Raw genomic sequence first — 25,223 nt, forward strand, 5'->3', positions numbered from 1 at the left:
TAACTCATTGACAATTGAGTCAACAGAAGGAAATGGAGAACGATGCAAAATTGAACCTCTACGTCCTTCAAAATCACTGCGAAGTGCCGTTAAAAACTGTACCAACCGTTGCTGCTCTCTACGAGTAATATAGGCACCACATGCCTTTAATTCTGTAGATTTTGTAAGAGCCAATTGATCCCAAAGATCTATCATAGTAGAATAAAACTCATGAACACTCATATTCTTCTGTTGAAGAGCTCGTATGTCATTCTCCAATTGATACTGCTTTGCAAAATTTGATTGAGTAAATAACCTTTGCAAATGATCTCAAACCTCCTTTGTTGTCTCATACTTCGCCAACTGTGTACCTATGGAATGCTCAACAGAATTGTTAATCCAAATAATAATTTTTGCATTGTTTGCTTCCCAGGCATCTATCAAAGCAACATAACCCTCATCGGTATTCTTAGGTTTCACAGAAGTTCCATTAACATATCCCCACATCTTTTTACCCTTAAGAAAATTTCTCATTACATAACTCCAATATGAATAATTCTTGTCATCTAACCTCACACTCACAGACTGAAGCGAATCGTCTCTTTCAGTAGCCATAATCAAAAAACAAAGAAAACCATAATGCAAAAGAAAGGAAAACGAAATACCAGATAGCAAATCGAACGAATACCAATGAAATACCAGATTGCAGAAACTGAACAAATACCCTCACGGCTGTGTTTAAGATTAAGCCTCGTCCCATGAAACATTGCTCTGATACCATGTTAAACAATCCAAAAAAATAAGAAAAAGAGGAGGCTAGGGTTTCATTGATACTACACGATGCAATTGAATACCAAAAGAATGATTTAACCTAAATAAAAGAGACTATATAAAGGCTAAATAAAGAAAATAATAAAAAAACAGATCTACCCTTAATAAAAAATAAAATAAAATAACCATATATTTCTTAACATGTCAAGCTTGCCAATGATTTACTGTTGGAGCCTGCAAAAATTGGCTCAACTTTTTGACTTAGTTTGACAAGTCTGGCCTCGTCATAGTCAGCTACTGGATAGCACCAGAATAGAGAGGGCTGTTCAATAAGGCACCATCTTCCAAGATTAATTTTTCTTCCCATAACCATATGTGTGGAACAGGAATTACAATTTGACATTTTGGCCTTGAGCAGCAGGTCTTGGGCATAATTACTCTGAGTTAACAGAATCCCACTACTATTTCTATCCACTCAAAACCTAAGCTAAGAAGTAGTTTAGTGTCCTTAAGACTTTAAGAGCAAACTTCACATAGATCACTGATCACTTAAGCTACAAGGATTGAATCATTACCAAAATGTTTGAGAAAAATCTTCAATGAAGCTAAGAAGTAGAAGATCAGAATGAGAGAGAGAGAGAGAGAGAATTAGGATTAGAACGAGATTCTTAGTATTAGTTTTCTCAATAACGTACAATCTCTGAGAATCTAACATAGATATATACAGTCGCAAGAAATTCAGGAGTACATTCACAACTGGCACAAAACACACATCTAAGACATGTTTAGCTAACTGACTAATCTCCACAACTTGCTCTTTTAATATCAAGTCAGCCGTAGCTAATTAGACCCAGCAGTAGCTGACTCAGTCATCACTCATCAGTGACTTTGTAACAGCTGACTTGACTATAGTCATAGTTGACTTGGCTTGAACACTTTTCTCTCGATGCTCAACAGTACATATGTAATAAAAATTATAAAAAGAAAAAGACAACAGTGCAAACTCAAAAACTCAAAGTAGGATGAAATATGACTGGCTACAAGAATCATGCAAAAGAAATTTAAGTATGATTTGAAGAAGACCTTTATCAACAAGGTAACGTTCAGTGAATTTCCTTCATGATAGATTTGAGAGCATCTGAATTGTTCCCTTCTATCTTCATACGCCAGGGAGCTGCAAATTGAGAATTATTTGAACAACTTAAAACAGCCCCTGAATCACGTATATTCAACCAAATAAATAATATGTTGAGTTCACAAATATATATATATATATTCTCAAGTGTGGATCTTCTATAGTTTTTAACGTGCGAATTAAATATGAGCGACTCATTTCTAGATTTTTTATTTTACATTTTGTGAAGGTAGTAAAACTCAATAACGTCGACATTATGTTCATTTTCAAATCAAAGTCTGATGCTAATTACAAGATAATGTCACATAATCAAAAAGCATTATAGCAGCTCCAAAGGATACAGGAGAGAAATTAAGGTAAGAGCAAAACAAGAGAATTTATTTGCTTACCTGCTAATTCTGATTCCTCGTCGATGATTAAGAGAACTAGAAAATTTCACTAGTTTTTGCCCATCATTGTCAGCAAGGTTTCGCGTAGAGCTACTGCATTGGTCTAACTCTTCAGCTTCTTGTTCATATTTTGGATGGACTGCACACCTCTTCACAATCATTAATTGATACTCTGATGTGTCAAATTCAATCTGATACCACGGCTTAACATGGTTTTCGCTAATAGGTAAAGATAATAGCCAAAGATGGTCTGACACAGTACTCGGATTTAAAGATACGAGATAAAACTTAAATCGATCCACTTCCCCTCTGAAAAACTCCGTAAACGACAATATATACGCCTACTTAGGGCAGGCAGATGTTTATCGACGAAAATAATAGCGGATATGAGAAATCCTTTCAACTTCAAATTCGGATTACGTTTTATTGTTATTGAAGAACCCTCAGTTTGATGGCTGAACCAATTCGGAACTTCACTTCCCGGAAAAAGAAAGCAAATACATTGATCCCTTGGAATGGACATTTTCTATGAAAATAAATAGATAAAGTCATACATTGGATATGTTTAAATTAAGAAAGGAAGAAAGAGAGGAAGAGAAAAAGACCTTCAGCATTGGAAATGCCATAATGTTGTTGCAGTCAAGTAAGTTGAAGCAGTTAATACAGGAGATCCAAGTTAGTGATCCGCATGATTTTAAGGAAGTCGGTAATGATGCTAGTGAAGTACAATAATCTATTGAAATAATAGATAACTTGGGTGGAAGTTCTGGCAATGATTGAAGCCTCTTGCAATCCTCTAAAGTAAGTTTTTTAAGCTTAGAAAGATGACGGATGCTTGCCGGTAGTGAAACAACATTGTTACATCCTAGATGTAGCTCCTTCAATGAAACTAACCCACCAATTTCACAAGGAATTGCGTCTAGATTACAGTCACTGAGATCTAATTCTCTCAACGAAGATAAACCTGATAGAGAAGGCAACTTCAAAGCCATTGGATTTGAGCTTCTTCCCAACATCAAACGGAATGAGAAGGGCAAACAGCATGAGTTTCATGGTGGTCCTTTGCAGCCACGAAAAGATAATATTTCCTTAAGATTCTTCATAAAGAAAATGGAAGACTCTGGTTGCCTTATAGCTGTTCCACTTACATCAAGAGTCTCTAGTAATTCTACTTGCCCTAAATTTTCTGGCACATTTTGAAGTTTTGAGCAACCAGAAAGATTTAGAGTTCTGAGAGATTCCAAACCGCTTATATTAGTTGGAAGACTCACAAGATTCTTGCAGTCTTTCATGCTCAACAAAACAATTCGTTTTAGAAGTTCAACTTGGAATGGTAGTTCTTTGATAGGAGTTCTGTCTAAGAAAAGCTCTTCTAGACATTCCATACTTTGCACAATTTTTGGAAATTTCTTCAGTTTGAATCAACCAGTAAGTATACGTGTTTTCAAAGATTCCATGTCCATCTCTCTTGGAAGAGTAGTAAGACTTGTACAATCTTTGAGATTCAACAAAATAAGCTTTTTGTGTACTAGCAAAGATTGATGAATCTCACACAAATTTGTACATCCTTCAAGGATCAACTCCTCCAGATTTGGGACCTTTATAAAATTAGGTGTCTCTTTCGAGTCTGTAGAGTGACTAAGGCTGATGACTTTCAAGTTACTAAAGGGCTGTTGAAAGGAAAAGAAGAGCCAAAAAAACAAAAAAAAGAAATTGGTACTTTTCCAAATTTAGCTAAAGGCTGAATGTAAAAGCACTTTTCTATTGTTATACATTAAAAACAAAATACAACTATGTATGTGACTGAACTAATCTTACCTTTGTTTCTTTCCACAGCTGCGAGATGTGGCAATATGGCAATTTAAGCTCGACAATTTTATCCAACTGCAAACTCGACGGCAAAGTTTGCAAAGGGTATCCTAACCATTCAAGTAACCTTAAGTTGTTGGAAAGGTATTCAAGGCCTTCAGGAAGTTGCACTTTACAGATCCTCAACAATCTTAGGTTAGGGTTTCCAAAGAAATAATAATAAAAAAGAGGAGGTTAGGGTTTCATTGATACTACACAATTCAATTGAATACAAAAAGTATGATTTAACCTAAATACAAATATATATATAGGCTAAACAAAGGAAATAATGAAAAGACAGATCTACCCTTAATAAACAATAAAACAAAATAATCCATATTTCTTAAAATCTACCCTCAAACTCACGATGCTGCGGCTACAAGCATCGAGAGTTTGCCAACTAGAAAACGAAAAGGGAAATAGAATGCGACTTGGTAAAGAAATCTGCAATCTGCAAAGAAGAAGAAACAAAGGGCAAGGTAATGGTGCCATGTTTGAGATGATGACGAGTAAGGTGACAATCGATCTCAATGTGCTTAGTTCATTCATGAAAAACCGAGTTGTGAGCAATCTGAATAGAAATCTGGTTGTCACAATACATAGGAGTGGGATGAGAAAAAAACGCCCATATCTGCAAGTAACCAATGTAACCAAACAATCTCTTTGGTAGTAGATGCCATAGCACGATATTCTACTTCCGTTGAAGATTGAGAAACAATGGATTGTTTCTTGCTCTTCCAAGAAATAAGAGAATCACCCAAAAAGATACAGAAACCAGTAATAGACTTGCGATCCGTGGGATCACTGCCATGATCAGCATCAGAGTATGCACGCAACTCCAAGGAAGAGGTGGATGGAAGTAAAAGACTCTGAAAGACTGTACCTCGAAGATACCGCAAAATACGAAGAATAGCTGCCTAATGAACTGTAATAGGAGAAGTAACAAACTGACTAACAACATGAACAATATATGCAATATCTGGACGAGTAATAGTGAGATATACCAAACTCCCAACAACAGTACGGTATAAAGTAGGATCTGACAAAGGTAAACGATCAGAAGAAGAATACTTTGCATTAACCTCAATCGGAGTATCGACAGTCTTATTATCAGTAAGTCTAGCCCCCTCAAGAATATCTGCAACATATTTCGACTGAGAGAGAAGATAACCAGTTGGAGAAGGAAAGGCAAAAAGATGAGATGATTTCATTTGGAATTGGACTAAATACCAAAAGAAGCAAGCTTTTTCACACTAACTCAATTATAATTTTATCTTTAATTACTGTATTATAATAACACAACATGTCAATCATGTCTAATCTATTCTTTAATATGATCCATAAAACAAATACAAAACACATTGCTTCATATAGTCGTATGGAGTTGTTGAATCTAGGTCCATTTTGGAGGCTAATGTTTTTAATTAAATTCTCTTATTAAGAAACTTCCATCTGGCTTCATCCAGGACAGTCATTCAGTTCCTGATAAGTTTAATAAGCAGATCTGCCTTTGTACACAAAACGTTTTGAAAAGATTTTTCATTCTCTGTTGCAATTCCCTGCCAATTAGTTATTTCATTCTTTTGCAATTCCCTGTTGCAAAATAATGAAAGATCTAAATGTGATATCACATTAGGCTGATGAAAATTCTTCTCAAGAAAACAGATTAGGACGTATAAGGGATTTCCACAAAACAACAATAAATCCAATCCCATAACAACAACAAAACACAAATTTGTGCAGGATCTAAAATAGCACAATTACACCATACTATCATCTTATAGCACGTATAAGGGATTTCCACAAAACCCAAAACATCAATGCATCAATGTTCTAAACACAAGTGGATCACTCGTTATTTCCTTTCAAAATTTTCAAACATTTATCCTGCATACATGATTGGATTTGCATACATGATACATCAATACATCATACATCCCTCGCTCAGGATTTAGATTACACATGTTGATACCTATTTCTATTCAAAGCAAAGATCTACACAAAGGTGAATAACACTCTGTATGAATCCTGCACAGGGAAATTTGGACCAAGCCTCACTTACGACATCTAGCCTAAAAGAGTTGTACATGTTTTGCAACAAATTAACTCAGTTCCGATTAACTCAGCAAAACTGAAATTTTAGTACCTCTGTATCAAGATTAGGGATCTGTGAAGAAGGTAATTTCGATTCTGCCTTGCCAAAAGAGATTATTCTTCCACAGAATCCACACTTCACAGTTTCTTTTACTTGGAAGCCTGTCTTTAATCTTTATATCAGTGTAATAATCTGCAAAAGGAAAACCCATCAACTAGGGGAACCAAACACAAACACACTCAACCCAAACAACTCTACAGATCCACGTACAGGGAAAGCTCAACCAGACAACAATATAAGTGTAAACAATGTTAATCTCACAAACAAAAATTAAAATACAAAATATTAACCATTCAAACAAAAAAGAAAACACAAAATCTGTCAAAAAAACAAAAACAAACACACAAAATTAGGGGTTAGGGATTCATTAACAGCCGACGAGTGACGAACTGACTATTAATCGAAGATGGAGACACCGCGATAGGGAGTTGATTCAGTTGAACTTCAGACGAAGAAGAATGACGAGAGATTGAGATGCGGCCGCAATAAAGTTGCTGAGAATCTGAGAGTGAGAGATCAGAGATGAGATGAGAGTGAGAGATCAGAGATGAGATAAGACTATGAGAATGAGAGAACAGAGATGTGGAGTCTGAGAGATCATATCAGAGATGAGATGAGAGTATGAGACTGAGAGAGTGAGAGGCGTGAGCGTGACTGCTGCATGAAAAAAATTAGGGATTCAAAAAATTAAAAAATTGATTTCTGCAAATACGGGTGCCCGCGGGTTCACCTGTATAAACAGTTTGTTTTAGGGCTGGGTATGGGTACGAGTCTAAAAAAATGAGTTTAATAAATTGGACCCATACCCTATATTATTTACCTGGGTACGGTCCAACCCGCGAATCCAAACCCGTTTTGCCAGGTCTACTAAAAGTCACATATAAAGTTTAAAATAAAGTAAATACACTCTCAAGTTTTATTATTAATTATTTTTTCTCTCTCTCCATCACTTTCATCTTTCACTTTTCTCTCTCTCCCCATCACGCCACCACTCTCCATCAATTTCTTTCTTTTTCCTTTTCTCTCTCTCTCTCTCTCTCCCCCATCATTGCCTGTCACTTTCTTCTTCCTCTTTCTTCTCTTTCTCTCTTTCTTCTTCGTCTCTTTCTTCTTCCTCTATGTAATTTTTCTTCACTTTCTTCTTCCTTCTCTTTCTCTTCATCTCCTCTTTTCTTTCTTCTAATCTTCTTCCTTACTCTTTCTTGTGTCTCCTCTTCTCTTTCTTCTTCCTTCCCTTCCATTCCCCTCCACTTACTTCTTCTTTACAGTTGATGATGAAAAAGGAAGATAATGAAACGGTGCTGAAATTAGTTTAGGAATACGAATATTTTTGAATTAGACGAACTGTTTTAAGCCCTGGGTTGGTCGGTTCGACGGTTTTGTACTGTTCCATCGGTCCATTACCGGTCCAAAACGGGTTTATTGACATTCCCGATTTTATGTAAACCCGAACCGAAGTAAAAGACGGCTCCCGGTCGAACCCGTCAGACTGGCCGGTTCAGTCCGGATTTTAAAACAGAGGTTAAAACCACTGCATAAAAAATCTGGCAAGTAATGGTTTTAGAACACCTCAAAACCAGTAAAATTAAAAACCTCCCAAAACAAGTAATAAAAAAAAAACTTTCAAACAGACCACAAAATTAATAAGCAAGATCTCATCACGAGATACATGCACCCTTTGAAAAACACCCATACAGTTAAAAAAGTCAATACTGATATTGAGAAACGTAAGCCACGTGGGTCAAGGATCAAAAACTTGTATTAAAAATGAAATGAGTAATGCTACAGTTACCGACGGGTGCGCACCGAATTTGTGCACCAAATGACGTGGTAAAATCCTGACCGTTGATTTATTATCAGTTAATATTAATCAACGGTCAGGATTTTGCCACGTCATTCGGTGCACAAATTCGGTGTAAACTTTTCGGTAACTCTATCNAACTTCAGACGAAGATGAATGACGAGAGATTGAGATGCGGCCACGATAAAGTTGTTGAGAATCTGAGAGTGAGAGGAGAGTGAGAGATCAAAGATGAGATGAGACTATGAGAGTGAGAGATCAGAGATGTGGAGTTTGAGAGATCAGATCAAAGATGAGATTGAGAGTATGAGACTGAGAGAGTGAGAGGCGTGAGCGTGACTGCTGTGTTGCGTGAAAAAAATTAGGGATTCAAAAAATTAAAAAATTGATTTCTGCAAATACGGGTGCCCGCGGGTTCACCCGTATAAACCGTTTGTTTTAAGGTCGGGTACAGGTACAGGTCTAAAAAAATGGGTTTAATAAATTGGACCCGTACCCTATATTATTTACCCGGGTATGGTCCAACCCACGGGTCCAGACCCGTTTTGCCAGGTCTACTTATATGGCCCTACAACTCAAAACTAAACATCATTTAGGCCACAACAAGGGGATTATTATTAACAATAAACATAATCAGGTGAGATTCATTATAAATTAACCAATTGGAAGCTGTTATATCAAGTTTGTGAAAGAAAGTTTATGAGAAGAGTTTTTTAGCGTAATATTATCCTATTATTAATCCATGGTAATCAATAGGGTAATTTTCTTTTGATATTAATCCAACTATTGTTATAGGATAATTACTTCACATTTGGAATCACAAATCCAAACAAGTGATGTATTATAAAAGTATAGAAATTTAGAAAAGACTATACATATGGGATTTTTGTCTAGTTTTATTTTCAATTCCTTAATTATTAACAAACACAAACTAGACATGTGAGCGAGGTGTCGTTATCAAAGGATGTATGGCATTGGCATAGCCCATTTCCTCCCAACCAAATTTATATAAATTGACCATTCTGTATGTACTCACTCAGAACTGCCCCTAAAAGTAGTGATTCATATAATGCAACCCAATAGAGACCTCTACTATCTTGAATTCGGCATCAATGGGGTTAGTGGCGGGGCGTATCACTAGTAATTTCGAGGCTTCAAGGATTTCTGCGACATATGGGGGATCAAGCTAAGCTTCTCTATCCCCCGTAACCCCCAGTCTAACGACCAGGCCAAATCATCAAATAAAACCATCATGCAGACTTTGAAAAAGCGCCTGCAGAAAGCCAAGGGTGCATGGGCGGATGAACTACTCGGAGTCCTTTGGTCCTATCGAACTGCAGCCTGCTCATCCACGGGCGAAACTCATTTTCTCCCTCGCATATGAATCTAAAGCTGTCATTCCAACCGAAGTATTGGTTCCTTCGGCCAGACTCCAATGGGCGGATGAGGAAATCAACAACCAAAACCTTTGCTAGAACCTGGACATCGTCGACGAGCTACATGAACAGGCAAAACTCCGCAATGCAGTTTATTAGCAGTAGGTCGACCGATACTATAACCGCAACGTCAAGATCAGAACTTTCAAAACAGGCGACTGAGTCCTCCACAAGGTCTTTCAAAACACTAGGGAGATCAACTCGGACAAGCTTGGATCCACCTGGGAGGGTCCCTACAAAATCACCAAAGAAGCAGGAAAGGGCGCCTACTGACTCCAAACTCCCGAAGGCAAAGACATCAGCAACAGTTGGAATGCAGTCTATCTCAAACACTACTACTTTTAGGTGAACTCATTCGTCTACATATTTGTTTTCTTTTTGTTTTTATTTTTAAAAAAAGATGAGTGGGCCTATCCACCTCTTTCACAGACAGTCGGCCTCATGGCCTGAATTCAATGAAGTATTATTTAGCAACTTACACCTTCGGTCGGCCCTACCCGAGTCATGAGTTTTTACACCTTTGATCAGCCCTGCCCGATTTACAAGTTCACACCTTCGATCGGCCCTGCCCGATTCATGAATTTACACATTAAGTCGGCCCAAACCGATTGAAGGGTACTTGCACCTCAAAATCGACAAGTCATCGACCCAACCCAATAGAAAGTCCACACGACTCAGCCACTCGGCCGCACCAAAGTCATAGCACAAGCATGCGGTTCAACCCCTAATGCATCTACAAACAAACAAGTAATCGGCTCATTCACCCATAAGGAAAGCATCAAAACATAATCACAAGTATAATATAAGAAGAGCCTCAAGCAGCTAAGTTCTTAGTACAAAGTAAGGCACACATGCCAGGGAAGGGTATCGCAGGCCCCAAAATACATGAGCAAAACAAAAAAAAAACTAAGTCTCATCAGTGCGAGTCGTCTCACCCATCTCTGACTTGATCACCCTATCACCAGCCCCAGCACTCGCCCCTATAGCATGGTCGCTCACAATTTCAATAATCGATGGCCCCAGCTGGCTGTAAAATCGAGCACCTATTCATCAATCTGCTCCTTTGTATGCCTAGCGGCTTCCTCCTTCATCATCTCCTGCATGAGCTGTCCTCGTTCGGGTTCCAGTGAGAGGTATTCCCGGTCTTGTACTCAAGCATGAGCTTTCCCCAGGCCCTAATAATGGTGTCATCAACAATGCTCAAGCATTGCTCCTTGAGGGACTCAACCTCTGCAGTCTTCTTGGCCAACTCCCTCCTCAACCTCTCTAACTCACTCTCGGCTTCCTTCAAACATTGCTGGCTCTCCCGCTCAACTTTTTGCACTATCGCTTTCCTCTGTTGCAGGTTGGTGTTAGATTTTGATACACCCTGTATCCTCTTCTCCTGCGACATGATGGATTTCCTCAAAGGCTACTGGTGAACGCCTGCATCACAAAACAACCTGATCAGTATACATCAACAATAAACATAATAAAGTGAAATCCCGACTCATACTTGGAAAGCACGGGAAACCCCCCAGTCTGAGGCTGCGACTGCACCCATCTGGTTCAAACAAGTCTCATGAGCCGGGATCAGGAATGAGTCAGCCAACTGACTCATGGAAGCAACATTCGAGTAGGTCGATGAAAAAGCCGAGATGCTAAAGGTGATCCTCTCAGTCTCCTCATCTAAGACTACTATCCTTTATGATCTAGCATCGGTCGCAGACTGACGACTCGGTAGAGTCGCCGTCACATCCTTCGCTTGTCTCTCCTCTCTGGCCAAGGACTCCCTCTTCCGTTTCTCCTGACGCCTCGCAAGGAACTCGCTCAGAGACGGTCAACTTTTTCATTAGCTTTTTTGTAATCACAAACTCTCCAACAGTTAGTGGATTCAACCTCGACTTATTATACAAGGTATGATTATAGTAGCAAGTGAGCAGCACACTCCAGGTTTGCTTCACCGAAGGGAAAGGTATACCTTGCTGGATGACTTCTACTCTGGCCCAGAGATGGCTTGTCCTGAGGTTAGCTTCCTCCAACACCACTCGCCAATCCCTCCGCGCTTTTGGAATGGCTAGAACCTTCTGGGTTTGCATGTCCAAGTTGTCCCCGCTCTGCCTGGCTCGGTTGTATTCAAGCTCTACAAAGGTAAAACACAATAAGATTTTAGTAATCAAAATTCGAGGAAAAGACAATTTTTCTCACCAGTAGCTCGCCAAGTATATGGGATGTCGCCCTGGCCTCTTTCCCCAAAGACTACATCACCACGCAAAAAAAAATACCAATCCTTCCAGTTCTTATCACTCGATCAGGTCAGTCACGAGATGGGTCCGCTCGTGCCTAAGGTTCAGTAGGTATCAACCTTTGTCCTTATCGTTCTCCTTTAGGAAGTAAGAATAAAGTAGCTCGTGCAGCCCAAACATCACCTGATGCCGCACACAAAGGTCCTCTAGAGCCATAAGTAACCTTCGCCCATTCGGCATGAGTTGGGACGAAGCAATCTTAAAATGGTCTAGGACCTCCCATACCAAGCGGGGAATGGGAAGCCTGAGCCTATCACTTCTCATAGACGCTCACCCATCCCTTTGCCTCCTAGTCGACCCGTTCATACGACTGAGTCACATAATCTTAACGGATTCTGGAATGTGATACATTGTCCGAATCCACCACATATCATTATCCTTTAGAAAGGACGAATAATCTCGGCTCAGTATGCCACCGCCCGGCCGACTCGGCTCGTCCTTAGAGCCACTACTAGATGAGGATGGACTACCAACTCCTTCGAAGTCTTCGCCATTCCCTCCTTGCCTGTCCAGATCACTCGGATTAGCAACACTCGTCCCTGGGGCAGCTACGTTCACACCGGTCGATATACCAACCGGAACGCCTCCACCTTCAAGCACCATCACCATGGTCGGGGCATTCTCGTACTCATTCCCAACATCTGCCTCAGCCTCACTCGAACCACTTGACTTCGACCTAGACATCACTAAACCTATTCACTCTGCCCTCCCGACCGACCTAATTCCTTCAAACTAACTGTTTGATCACTACTCGTCCTTCCCAATCGACCCAATTCCTTCAAACTATATTACTTGATCACTACACGTCTCTTACAATCGATCAAACGGCTTCATTCAAAACCTCTTACCCTTTATTTCTACTCGCCCCTCTCCGCCGACTGACCTAGTCCTCAAAATCAATGACTTGATCACCGCTCGCCCCGAATCCAACCCAGCTCTAGTGATTCGATCACCCTAAGCCACCGACTGACTGATCAAAATAAAACTCTCTCAATTCCTATTCGACCTCTGACTCGCCCGGATGACAAACACCAATCACTCAGTTTGAGAGACCGACCGACCAACCCAGAATGACTGCCAAACTTAAAAAAATCTAGCTAAACGGCGTGCTTAAGGGTGTTAACGAGCCGAGCCGAGTTTTTGGCTGAATGAGCTCGGCTCATAACAAAGAAAAATAATTTGACCCGAGTCCGAGCCTTTAATTTTCTAACTCGGCTTGACTCGTAAAGAAAAAAAAATTCAACCCTAGCTTGCGAGCCAGCTTAACGAGCCGAGTTAGAGCCGGCTCGCGAGCCAGTAAAAAGCAAACAAATTTTTTTTTTAAAATTCAGCACAGATTTTCACTCACTCATTTATTACTCTTTCTTTTCTCTCTCTCATTTATTACTCTCTCTTTCACATTGATTGCTTTCTTCTTTTCTCTCTCTCCAGACTCCAATGCTCACGATTCTCTCTTCTTCTTTTTTCCCTTTCTTTCCTTCTTTCTGCTCACGATTCTCTCTTCTTCTTTTTTCCCTTTCTTTCTTTCTTTCTGCTCACGACTCTCTCTTCTTCTTTTTTCCCTTTCTTTCTTTCTTTCTTTCTCCCTGTTTCCCTTGCGAGCCAGTAAAAAGCATACAAATTTTCTCTTTCTTTCCTTCGTTCTCCTTTTTTTCCTATTTTCTTTTTCTTTCATTCATTCTTTATCCTTGTTTCCCCTTCACTCTCCACCAACTCTGATTTCTTTCCTTCTTTCTCCTTGTTTCCCTGTACTCTCCACCAAATCTGACGCCCACAACTTGCCTAAAATGGTTTGGTTTGGTTTGGTTTTAGGGGAAAGAATTTTAGTCGTGTTTTTAGGGATTTTAACATCAGGGTGTTCTTTGTCATTTTTGCAAACTTTTTGTTTTTAAAATTTTGGCTTAATCCCATATGCTTAATAAAACTCCTAAAACGCCCCTAATAATTCGAGCCGAGTCGAGGCAGGCTCGAACTCGGCTCATGCTCTCTCACAAATCAAGCCGAGCCGGCTCGATTCCAGACGAGACGAGCCGTTAACGAGCTGTACTTGAGCCGAGCCGAGCCGAGTCGGCTTGCGAGTGGCTCGACTCGTTGAATAGCCCTAGGCAAGCTCGACTCGATCAAGCAGGACGAGACGAGACGAGCCGAACAGGAAATCAATAAAATTAATTCTATCTTCCAAAACCTAGAAAAACCACCGTAAACCCACAACCCCCGGTCGCTAGAAAATTCCTTTATCTTCTCCGTTTAACCCAAAATTCTAACCTTCTCCAAAAAAACTTTTCAAAACTTTTCAAAATCAAGCAAATCAACCCCAAATCTCCCAAAAACGCAACGCCAATTGAAAGAAGAACAAAATACAAAAGAACAGGGCAAAAATATAGAGATTACCATGAATAAAGCCTGAATCCGCCAACAAAAACCACTGTCACTAAAGAAACTTGAAGCAAAAGGAGAAAAAGCTGAAGAAACTAAAGAAAAATGGAAGAAAACACGAAAATGAATATGTACAGTCGCCTCCATCATTTTTATGGACAAAAATCTGACAGAGCAAGACACGTGGCGGCCCCCAATTGGCCAAGTGATAGAGTGACTCTTCGTTTTCCCACCCAAAACGAAGACCAAATCACCATCGTACACGTGGAAGAGATCCGCGCCACCTAGGAAATTGCAATCCCATACAAGAGCAACGCTGAATCGCCTTGCCTATCTGACCAAGCTAGCATATTGAAGCACGCCAATCACCCGTGACAAAGCCAACACTCCTCGATACTTCGCCTATTCAGGAGATCCTCCCAACCAAGGCAACGAGCCTAGAATTGTCAACCCTGCCTTTTGCCTCGAAACAAACAAGGCAAAAAATAAGGGTACTGGCTAACCGGTCATCCCTGATAGACGAGTTGGAAGCGAAGGGTATGTATGCATGCACACATCCCTTGGCTCGGCTTCGACCGATGCGATCGAGCCTCCATAGCAACGTTGGGCCCAATGTAACCCGTTCAGCTGAATGGCACCTAGGGAGGACACCTTCGTGAGACAGCTTGCTTGTCCTCCATATGGTTAGACACGCCGGATGAGTCGACTTCATCGAATACCTAATTCATTCAAGCCATTCGGTCTGACACTGAGTGAATGCACCTTTAATTGATCTCATTCATTCACCCTTTCGGTCTAATACACCGAGTAAATGCACCTTCAGTTGATAACTCATTCATTCGCCCACTCGACCTGACACACCTATTGAAGACACCTGCAATGGGTAACACATTCATTTATGTACCAGGTCAAACACACCGAGCAAATACGTGTACACCAGATTGTTCACCCATACACCAGTCCCCTCGACTCCATGCACCGATTGACAACATCCCCTTGGGTTGACTACACACCCCAACCCGGTTAAAGGCACCGAGTGCATTCATGACTGCATGTCGCCTCCATCCAATCGGTCAGTTGTATCGAAGAACTCACCGACTATGAGCACGATCATGCGATTGATCGGTCAACCACGGAGGCCGACAAGATACGCCCCAGGCGATGCCTACTCTCTAAGTTAAGCATTCATTAACTCAGAGAGTGGGGGGCAAACTGTTGGGGCCAAAAAATGTCCTTGGCCCAAATAGGCCCAAAGACGAAGACACTTTCATCCAAGCCGGAAGCTTGGGGCCAACTCCGATGGGGCTCGAATCAGAGTTCTACAGATGAGGCCCATTCAATATGCTTTCTTAGCTTCTCACCGTTTAGACCCAAGCCTTCTGATCCTTGAACACCTATTGGGCTTACGATCAACTCGGAGCCCACAGTCGCCTACGAAGTACTCTCCTACTTGGACTCTGCTAAAGAAATCCATTACAATCCCAACTCCTCCAAGGTCCGTATCCGAGGCACATTCGAACTCCCTTTCATGTTAAGATACGGGATCCAAAAGTTACACCCTTTGGGAAGACTACCACTATAAGGATTCCCAATCCTACTAGGACTCGGAGACCATACACTCACTATTTAAATAGAGGCTAGCCCTCTCGCAAAGGACATATTCCATTACACCCTCAGACCTTGAAGTTCCTGCTCTTGAGAACTTCGCATTACAACTGTAGTCACAGCCCCCGACTAGACTTCTAGTAACCTTTCTTCTCCCTAGCCCTCACTAAATTTGTCTCATTCAGCCTTGCTAACTCGAGTGTCAAAGTGCTTACGGCAAACACCACCATGGTATTTTCCGTCGCTTCACATTTGTTTCCTTACGTATGCAGGTGCAACAGATCGCTAATGGCCTCAACCTCACGGGATCAGACCCTCTTTCCGTACAGGTAGATTTTTACGTCTACAGTAAATAAATAAATAGGTGTTGCTTTCATAAGGTAGGTAAAAATTGGAATGCTAATGTTGCAGCTTTTAATTCACCATACTATCATGATATAACTAAAGAATAAGCTTCTAATACAGTTTTTCCCTATTCTTCTCAATTGTGAAATTGAGTTTTCCCAATTTCTTAATTAGTTTTTTTTGTTCATACCCTTTTTTCCCACTTTCAAATTCGAAACTTATTTTTTCTTCTTCAGATTTAAATTCATCATTTTGTATGATTATTTTCTTCATAGCCTTAGTAATATATTTTCATAAGAAATATTTTTTTTTTTTTAAAATGTTTCGATGATTCAAAAGATTCAGATTTAAATTTTTTTAATATTATATAATTTAGATTAAAATTGTCAAAGCAAAAATATATTCAAAAGTGTGGAGGCTAAAAATACTCAAAACATATTACAGCCTATGTGTGGAGCTCGATATGGCCCAATGTCACCATAGGCCATGACAATAACAAATCGTGTTGCATCTGTTTTATATTATACTACCTTCTTAACAATTACTTAAGCAATAAAATAAAAGATAATATTTTACACAAATTAGTAAAAATGGGTTGAAGACATTCATGACACTTCTTTATTTTCTCTTTTTTAATTCGGCAATTAATTTTGGTGTGACGAAGCTTGGGTAAAGCCGTAAAGATAGCATGATATTTTACTTGAATAGTTTTGCAACTTATGATCAACGTTAGCACATTAAGATGAAAACTATTTACTACTACATTATGTTGGGAGAAGATAAAAGTATATCAAAATTTGATTTTTTTATTTATTTTGAAATATGAGTTATTGGGGGAAACAAAAAATGTATAACTAACAAATATTTTCTTTTACTTTCGTGTATTTCAGCTTATTTTAATCACACCATTTTAAGATTTTCAATGGTACTGATAAAATTCTCTTTATGCCCCTATTTAAATTTTTTTTTTTTTTTCCATTTTATCTTTGAAACAGTTCATTTTTAATTAATAATTATTAACTAAATATAAAATATTATAAAACCTAAATTATAGTTTTCTGCTATCATAACATATTTGGGACGCTAATGATGGAGAGTGACCATACTTTAATAAATGGGTGGTCCATTTTTTAAGCACTTGAAAAGTAATCTCCACTTACCAATCTATTGAAATATGATGAATAAATATCATTTCCCAATAACACAATTAAAATTTAATTAAAAGTGTGAAGTTATTAGCACCCTATTAATCGATTAAGAAGTCCCATTTCTGAAGAAACCTTATTTTAAAATTTTAAAATTAAATCTTTGCTCATGTCATCTTTAAATTCCATGAATGCTCTTCATTTTTTTTTTTTTAATATGTTTTTTAAAAGAACTAACATTTCATTCCCTTCACTTATGCTTTATACCCTATTATCATTATTTCTAAAATAAAATTTTAAATAATTAGATAAAAGTTCAGAAAAAAATTAGAGCTAAAATTACCAAAAAAAAAAAAAAAATGTGACTACCAATACTATGAAGAACAAATAACAATAAATTTAAATGTTAAGCAATTAAAAACTTACAATTCTAAAATAATGTGAATAACAAAATAATAATAATAATTAGAGTTTACGAGCTAATAGTAGTGTGTCAAAAGTATTTGTAAAAAATAAGAAATTAAAATTAGTTTTAATAATTGAATATAAGGACAAATTTATCATTAAAAAATTTATTAAAAAGTGTGGATTTTTTAATCCACTCTAATTAAAAATAAAAGCCCAATCGTCAGCCTGAGCAAGACTCTTGGACGCCCCATGAACCATGTTGGGCCATAGCGCATAACTATATGAAAGGGAGTGATTTTTTTTCCCCACCCCTCAGTAGTTCCCAATACTTCAATAAAATTGTAATAATATAATAATAAAAAACAGTAAATACAAAGTCTGTTTTACATCTGCTATTACCATTGTTACCCCAATCTTTCATCTTTCCCAATATAAATTTATGTTAAAATTTCTTTAAAACATTTTTAATCAAGATTTATTTAGTATTCTCAGTCACAAAATTGAGACACACTAACTGAACTATTTCTAATAAGATGATACGTACGATTTTTCAATATAAATATATAGAATATTTAATATTATTTATAATATAAATTTCGACAATGTTATCAAGATTAATATGCCCTTGTTAGCTACAATCACATATATTAGGAAATCAGAATCAATAAACACCTATACTTTTGAGTTTAATATAATGAACTCAAACAACTTTTTTTTTTTTTTATAATAGAAACCCATCCCGATAAGGTAATTAAAAAAAGTTTTACTAGTAATGAATTTTTTGAATTCATTGATTCTTAAAAAATCAATCCCTAAAATAAATACCAGATAAATTGTAATTCTATTACAAGTTTGAGAAGACATCCTCACTTTCTTTTATGCCACGCAACTCCTAATTCTACTTCAAACAAAGAAACTACTTGGAAATCCTTTTTAATTTTTTGTTAATTTTCTTATCCAAATTACCTTATGTTAGCAAAATTATGTTATAAATGACAACAACAATATTTTCCTTATGTTTTAAGGTTGTAGAGAATAGTATAAATAAGGGACATTATTTGATTTTCTTCTCATATCTTTGTTCTCTAACTCTCACTCACAGCTTACAAATCAAAACACACAAACACCAACTAGAAATACAAAGGATGAATTTGATGTTCAGTTTATTTGATACGTTCTGTGCTGGTTGCTTGAGCCCAAAACGAGAGCGAGCCTTTTTGATTTGTGCAACCAACGAGAGTAACAATATGCAAGTTCAGTCACAGGATTATTCAAGTAGTAATCTTAAGTTGAAAAAGAAACAAGAGGGTCACACATCATCGAAGACGAGTCGTGGGAAGCCCATGTTTTCACCAAAGTTGGATGGACTACACTGTTTTGAAACCCTCGTCTTCTATAAATAATTTATGTAAGGAAAAAGTAAATGATTAGATATATCAAAAATCTTTTTTGAATTATTTTCTGTTATTTTATTCATTTATTGATTAATGATTTTAATTTGTTCTAAAGACTTGCTTTAATTAATTGATCAATTAGTAGATATCATGATAAGTATTTAATTTCTTGGTTTTCAACTAATATCCTTTATTTGAAAGCACCTTTTATTTGTTATTCTATTTGTTAATTTTGATTCCATGACAAAACGAACAAAAAAAATCACCCCCCAAACCTAGCTTGTCTGAAGGAGTCAAGGAGATATATGATTTTAGTTCTTAATTACAAGAAATCTTATCAACCAACTTTGACAAACTTCTGTTTAGCCTCTGTAAACATAAAATTTAATTTGAACAGTTCATAATTCACTAAAAAACTACTTGGTGGGGAGCAAATCTAACTTTTGTCCAACCCAATTATTTTAATTCACTAAAAAATTACTTGATAGTAGACCATTAATTGACCATTGTCATATTTTACCAAACAATTGGTGTTCTTAGGGCTGGTTAATGAAACGAGCCGCTCGCGAGTCGGCTCAGCTCGGCTCGAGTCTGGCTTGGTTCGTATGGTTTCAAGCCGACTCAACTCGGTTCGTGAGAGAGATCGAGCCGAGTTCAAGCCTACCTCAGCTCAACTCGTTAGGCTTGTGAGCCAAGCTTGGCTTAAATAAGTGGGGGTGTTTTTGGGGGTTTACTAAAATATGGGGGATTACACTAAAAATTTCAAAACAAAAAGTTTTCAAAAATGGAAAAGACCCCCCCGATTTTAAAATCCCTAAAATCATCGACATTAACTATTCGCCTTAAAATCAAACCAAATCCAAAAATTGTCAACACATTTTCCAGCCATCTCCGGTGTACCTCGTCATCGTCGTCAATACCATCTGCTTCACCAGAGTGTTGTCACAGACTCGTTGCCGTCGAACCCATCTACCCCTTTAACTCTCGCCGTGAAACACTGAAATCTGCTTGTTTTCCTTTTCTGTCCTCGCCGTAAAACCCAATTGCTCCGTCATCGACCATCATCTTGTTCGCAGTAAGTTTGATTGCTTTGAATCTTGTTGAGTAGTTGTTACTTGTGTATGATTGATTTTTGTGAAACCCATTAGCTTCTCATGATTTTTGTAAACTCTTTGCTATAACAGGTGGTTTTTTCTAGTGAAACCGATTTTGTATTGATTGTGTTGTTGTCGTTGACCGGCGTGGTGTCACCGTGTACTCCATTGGAGCCAAACAAAGTTGCTTATAGCATAGTGATGGAGGTTCTTGGACATTGTGGCTATCTTGAAGAAGCAAAAACAGTTTTTGCTGAGATGAGAAGGAAAAACTGGGTGCCGGATGAACCAGTTTATGGGCTTTTAGTAGATTTATGGGGAAAGACTAGTAACGTTAGAAAGGCTTGGGAGTGGTATCAGGCCATGCTCCTTGCGGGTCTGCACCCTAATGTGATGAAATTAATTCAGAGATGAAAGAATGATGTTGAATTCATTTTGAATTAAGAAACAGAGTTACAATAGTGTATGTTTTATATAGAGCAATCCTATAACAATCTTAACAAACATTAACTAACTCAACTGATTAACTAACTTCATAACAAACTAACAACTAACTTCTTCTTTATTCTTCAACATCCCCCCGTAAGCTGGAGAATGGATGCTAAGCATTCCCAACTTAGATAAATTGGTATGAAATTGAGCAGGGGCAGAGCTTTCGTGAACAAGTCAGCTAACTGATCTGAAGAAGAGCATGGCATGAGATGAATCAAACCGTCTTGAGCTTTCTGCCTTACAATATGACAGTCAATTTCAATGTGTTTGGTACATTCATGGAAGGTAGGATTGGCAGCAATCTGAAGAGCTGACTTGTTGTCACAAAAAAGGAGAGCTGAACCTGAGTGAGTGACGCGAAGATCCTACAGCAAGTAATGAATCCATTGAATTTCACATGTTGTGGATGCAAGGGCACGGTATTCAGCCTCAAATGAAGAACGAGAGACAATGGATTGCTTCTTGGCACGCCAACTGATCAAGGAAGAGCCAAGGAAAACACAGGAACCTGTGATAGATTTCCGTGTATCAGAACATCCAACCCAATCGGAATCACTGAAAGCTTTGAGAGAAAGAGATGATTCAGCTGGAAAAAATAAACCATTAGCAGGATAACTCTTTATATATCGAAGAACATGATTAGCAGCTTGTTGGTGAACCGATGTAGGCTTGTCAAGGAACTGATTAAGTTGTTGAATGGCAAAGGACAAATCAGGCCGTGTAGAAGTCAAATATAATAATCTACCAACCAGTCTTCTATAAGAGGAAGGTGAAAGACCAGCATGCATGCATGAAGAGTGGTGGAAATGGAGAAGAAAGCATGAAAAGTATGGATTAAAAAAAAAACATTTTTCATGCAAAGCTTGAAAAGAGATTATACCTACTCCTTTGCTTTGGATTGATGAAGATTAGCCTCAAAAGGATGAAACCTCCACACTTTAACACCACCTTGAGAGATTAGAGAGTGGTCGTGGGTTTGAGAGAGAGTTTTAGTTTGTTTTTGAGTGAACAAGTGAAGAATGAACTAAAATGCAACCTTTTGCATTTATATATACTTGGGCAATTTTGCAATTATTTATTTTTCACTTCCAAGCCCAATAAAATCTTATTTTAAAAAGGGACCCCACGAATTTATTATGCTACCCTTTGAATAATCAATATTATTCAAGGGCCCATGTAAACTAAACTAGTTTACATTAACACCCATAAATTTACCCTTTTACCCTTTAACTATTAAAGGTTATTTTTGTTCTCTCATTAATCTTAACACTTTAATATAATAATTAAATATATTATTATTGCTTGACCATTTTAACCCTTAAAATGTCACAAATATTTCTATGTAACTATTACTATAAAATCCCGTTATTACCCTCGGAGGTGCTAGCCCTCTTCGATAATCATTTCTCTCTCTCATCCTTCTCTAACTTCTCAAGGCTATTGGTGTGACCATGTAGGTCCACCGTGGATTAGCCGTGAGTGGTTCTAGATGAATCCGAAACCGTCCGGAGGCCCAACGACTATGGTAAACATCTAGCAATGTGCCATAGTCCCTAAACCACGATGAAGAAATACTTCATCGAACCCATTTCAGATCATACGTACATGCAGGTAAAGTCCCTCTATTGAGATATCCTGATCGAGCACGGATTCATGGAATGTCAAAATCCTAAACTCTTCTTCTACCGAATCGTCGATCAATATGTCCGAACTCGTCATTACAAACTTGCTTTGTATGACTAATAATAGACTCTAGCCAGAGATTCTGATTTTCGACATTTATCGACGTTCGTCTAGGAACTCGAATCTGGATGGAGTCAGCGGTACTCCCATCCTATATTTTCGAGTCAATGGATCCCCTCTTGACCATCGTTCGTTTCCGCATATGAACAACGCATGACCAATAGGCTTTATTTACAAACATGATTAGTCTCGTACTTATACACCTTATGAACCTACACATCATATCGGATCCGACACAATTCTCAGGTCAAGGACTACATCGTGCACTGATATAACCAAACGATAAATCATTGACTACATGCTTTCCAAGTGATTTGCCGTTATTCGGTCACATTCGAAAAACAGTTCACCAACCGTTAATCCATACCAATGCCCCAGTGACATGACTATCATCGTCATCCGTACTTATATCAACTCATGATATCTTTCGGAAGCATCCGATATGCCTACTGTGCAATAATTGCCCAAATTAAATTGCGTCCGTAGGGAACCCTTTTCGATAATTCATTTACCGATTAAATAAATCATCTAGACAATTCATATACATACTTTATTTTAAATGCATGACTGAATAAAGGAAGTAATTTATATATATGAATTGAAGAACTCTTTCTTCTATTATTTATGATATATATAGATACAAGACAAAATGCTCTGAAACCGACAACACGAATGGTTCTAGGGCATACACTAATATACACTAACAGAAGGATCAGATAAAAGGTTACCAATAGCTTGAGTGAGTTTACAAGTGTAGTCCATTGGAGTTTTGGCAGGTTTACAAGCCAAATAGCCAGCATCAGAAAGAATGTCAAGAGCATATTTTCTTTGGCATAATGCAATACCAGACTGGGAATGAGCCACCTCTAAGCCAAGAAAATATTTTAAATCACCAAGATCCTTAATCTGAAAAGTATTATCTAAATAAGCTTTGACAGCATCAATCTCCTATAAATTGTTACCTGCTAATATAACATCATCTACATATACTAGCAACACCGTTATAGAAGAGGCAGAATATTTAACAAAGAGAGAATAATATGATGAAGATTATGTGTAACCCAAAGAAATCAAGGCAAAAGTAAGCTTGGAGAACCATTGTCTACTGGCCTGTTTAAGTCCATAAAGAGACTTTTGGAGCTTGCAAACTTTGCTAGGATTTAAAGAATTAAAACCAGGAGGTAATACCATATATACTTCTTCAAGTAAATCACTAAGGAGAAAATCGTTGTTGACATCAATTTGCTTAAGATGCCAATGAGAAGCAGCAGCCAAAGCAAGAAGCAATATGACAGTTGTAATTTTGGTGACCAGTGAGAATGTATCAAAATAGTCTATACCCTCGGTTTGGGTATAACCTTTGGCTACTAACCGAGCCTTGTAACGCTCTACTGAACCATCTGCTTTATGCTTAACACGGAACACCCATTTGCAACCAATTGGGGACTTGCCAGTAGGGAGATCTGTGAGTGTCCAAGTTTGATTCTGCTCAAGGGCAGTAATTTCTGCTTGCATGGCTTGTCTCCGACAGTCATGTTTAATGGCTTGTGCATAAGTCTTAGGTTCAAATGTAGTTGAAACAGCTAATGTAAAATGAAACTAATTTGGTGAAAGTTTGGAATAAGAGAGAACAGAAGATAAGGGATAAGTAGTACTTGACTGAGGGAACGAAGTTTCAGGTGCAGTGACCATATTGCAATGATAATCTTTTAAGTATGAAGGAGGCTTTCTCAATCTTTGAGAGGTACGGTCAGGTGGTATAACAGGAGAAGGGACAGATGAATCAGCAGGGGAAATGTTATCAGGTGGTAATGACAGTGATGTAGATAAGGAGGTGTCATTAGGAGGACAAGGATCTGAGTAAAAAAAGATTGAATTTTGAGGTAAGGGTACTGAATGATCTGCCGGTTTGGAAAAAGGGAAAATGTATTCGTAAAAGAAGACATTACGAGAGAGAAAAATGTCTCTAGAATGCATGTCTAATAGAACAAATCCTTTAGTACCAGATGGGAATCCTAAGAAAAGACATTTCCTAACTCTAAAATCAAATTTGGTTCTGTGAGCCTGTAAAGTGGAAGCAAAACACAAGCAGCCAAATATTTTTAATGAATCATAATGAGGAGATTTATGATATAAAAGTTCAAATGGTGATCTATTTTGCAAGATAGGAGAAGGAAGTCTATTGATGAGGTGAATAGCATGAAGTACTGCATAGGTCCAATATTCTTTGGGCAATTTAGACTGAAATAGTAAGGATCTAGCAACATTCAGGATGTGCTGGTGTTTGTGTTCCACCACACCATTTTGTTAAGGTGTCTCAACACAAGTTGTTTGATGATAGGCTCCTTTTGAGGCATAGAAATGAGGCATTATAAATTCAGCACCATTATCAGTGCGAATGGTTTTATTTTAGCTGAAAATTGAGTTTCTATGAGAGCAAAAAATGACTGAACAAGCTGCCTAACTTCAGATTTTTGTTTGATCAAGTAAATCCATGTAAATCTAGAATAGTCATCCACAATAGTTAAGAAAAATCGATGACCATGAACAGAACATATTGAGTAGGGACCCCAAATATCAACATGAATCATATCAAAGCATTTAGAAGTTTTGGAATGACTCATAAGAAAGGGTAACCTTGGTTGTTTTGCCAAATGACAAATGGTACAAGCTTTATTGTCATGATATTTAAGGCTAGGAATACAAGAAGCTAAGTATTTTATTCTAGAATCAGATATGTGGCCAAGTCTATAATGCCAAATATCAAACAATGTAGTACTTGATGCTAAAGAGACAGACGCAGATTGTAAAGGGCTGGCTGT

At 38.0% G+C, this 25,223-nt stretch overlaps 2 protein-coding genes across 2 annotated transcripts; both read right to left on the bottom strand.

Moving 5' to 3' along the window:
- Positions 1–4,712: 4,712 nt before the first annotated feature.
- On the bottom strand, positions 4,713–5,333 carry LOC116117099 (uncharacterized mitochondrial protein AtMg00810-like). Its single transcript, XM_031403149.1, has 2 exons — positions 5,127–5,333; positions 4,713–5,039 (listed from the first exon to the last, which is right to left on the bottom strand). Exons 1-2 carry the CDS (start codon positions 5,331–5,333, stop codon positions 4,713–4,715), a joined length of 534 nt encoding a protein of 177 aa, XP_031259009.1.
- A 15,690-nt stretch (positions 5,334–21,023) lies between these two features.
- On the bottom strand, positions 21,024–21,446 carry LOC116117191 (uncharacterized mitochondrial protein AtMg00810-like). The gene has a single exon (XM_031403254.1). It carries the CDS (start codon positions 21,444–21,446, stop codon positions 21,024–21,026), a length of 423 nt encoding a protein of 140 aa, XP_031259114.1.
- Positions 21,447–25,223: the final 3,777 nt, after the last annotated feature.

Source organism: Pistacia vera, unplaced genomic scaffold, assembly GCF_008641045.1.
Source record: "Pistacia vera cultivar Batoury unplaced genomic scaffold, PisVer_v2 Contig1019, whole genome shotgun sequence".
In the NCBI taxonomy this organism is placed as follows: domain Eukaryota; kingdom Viridiplantae; phylum Streptophyta; class Magnoliopsida; order Sapindales; family Anacardiaceae; genus Pistacia; species Pistacia vera.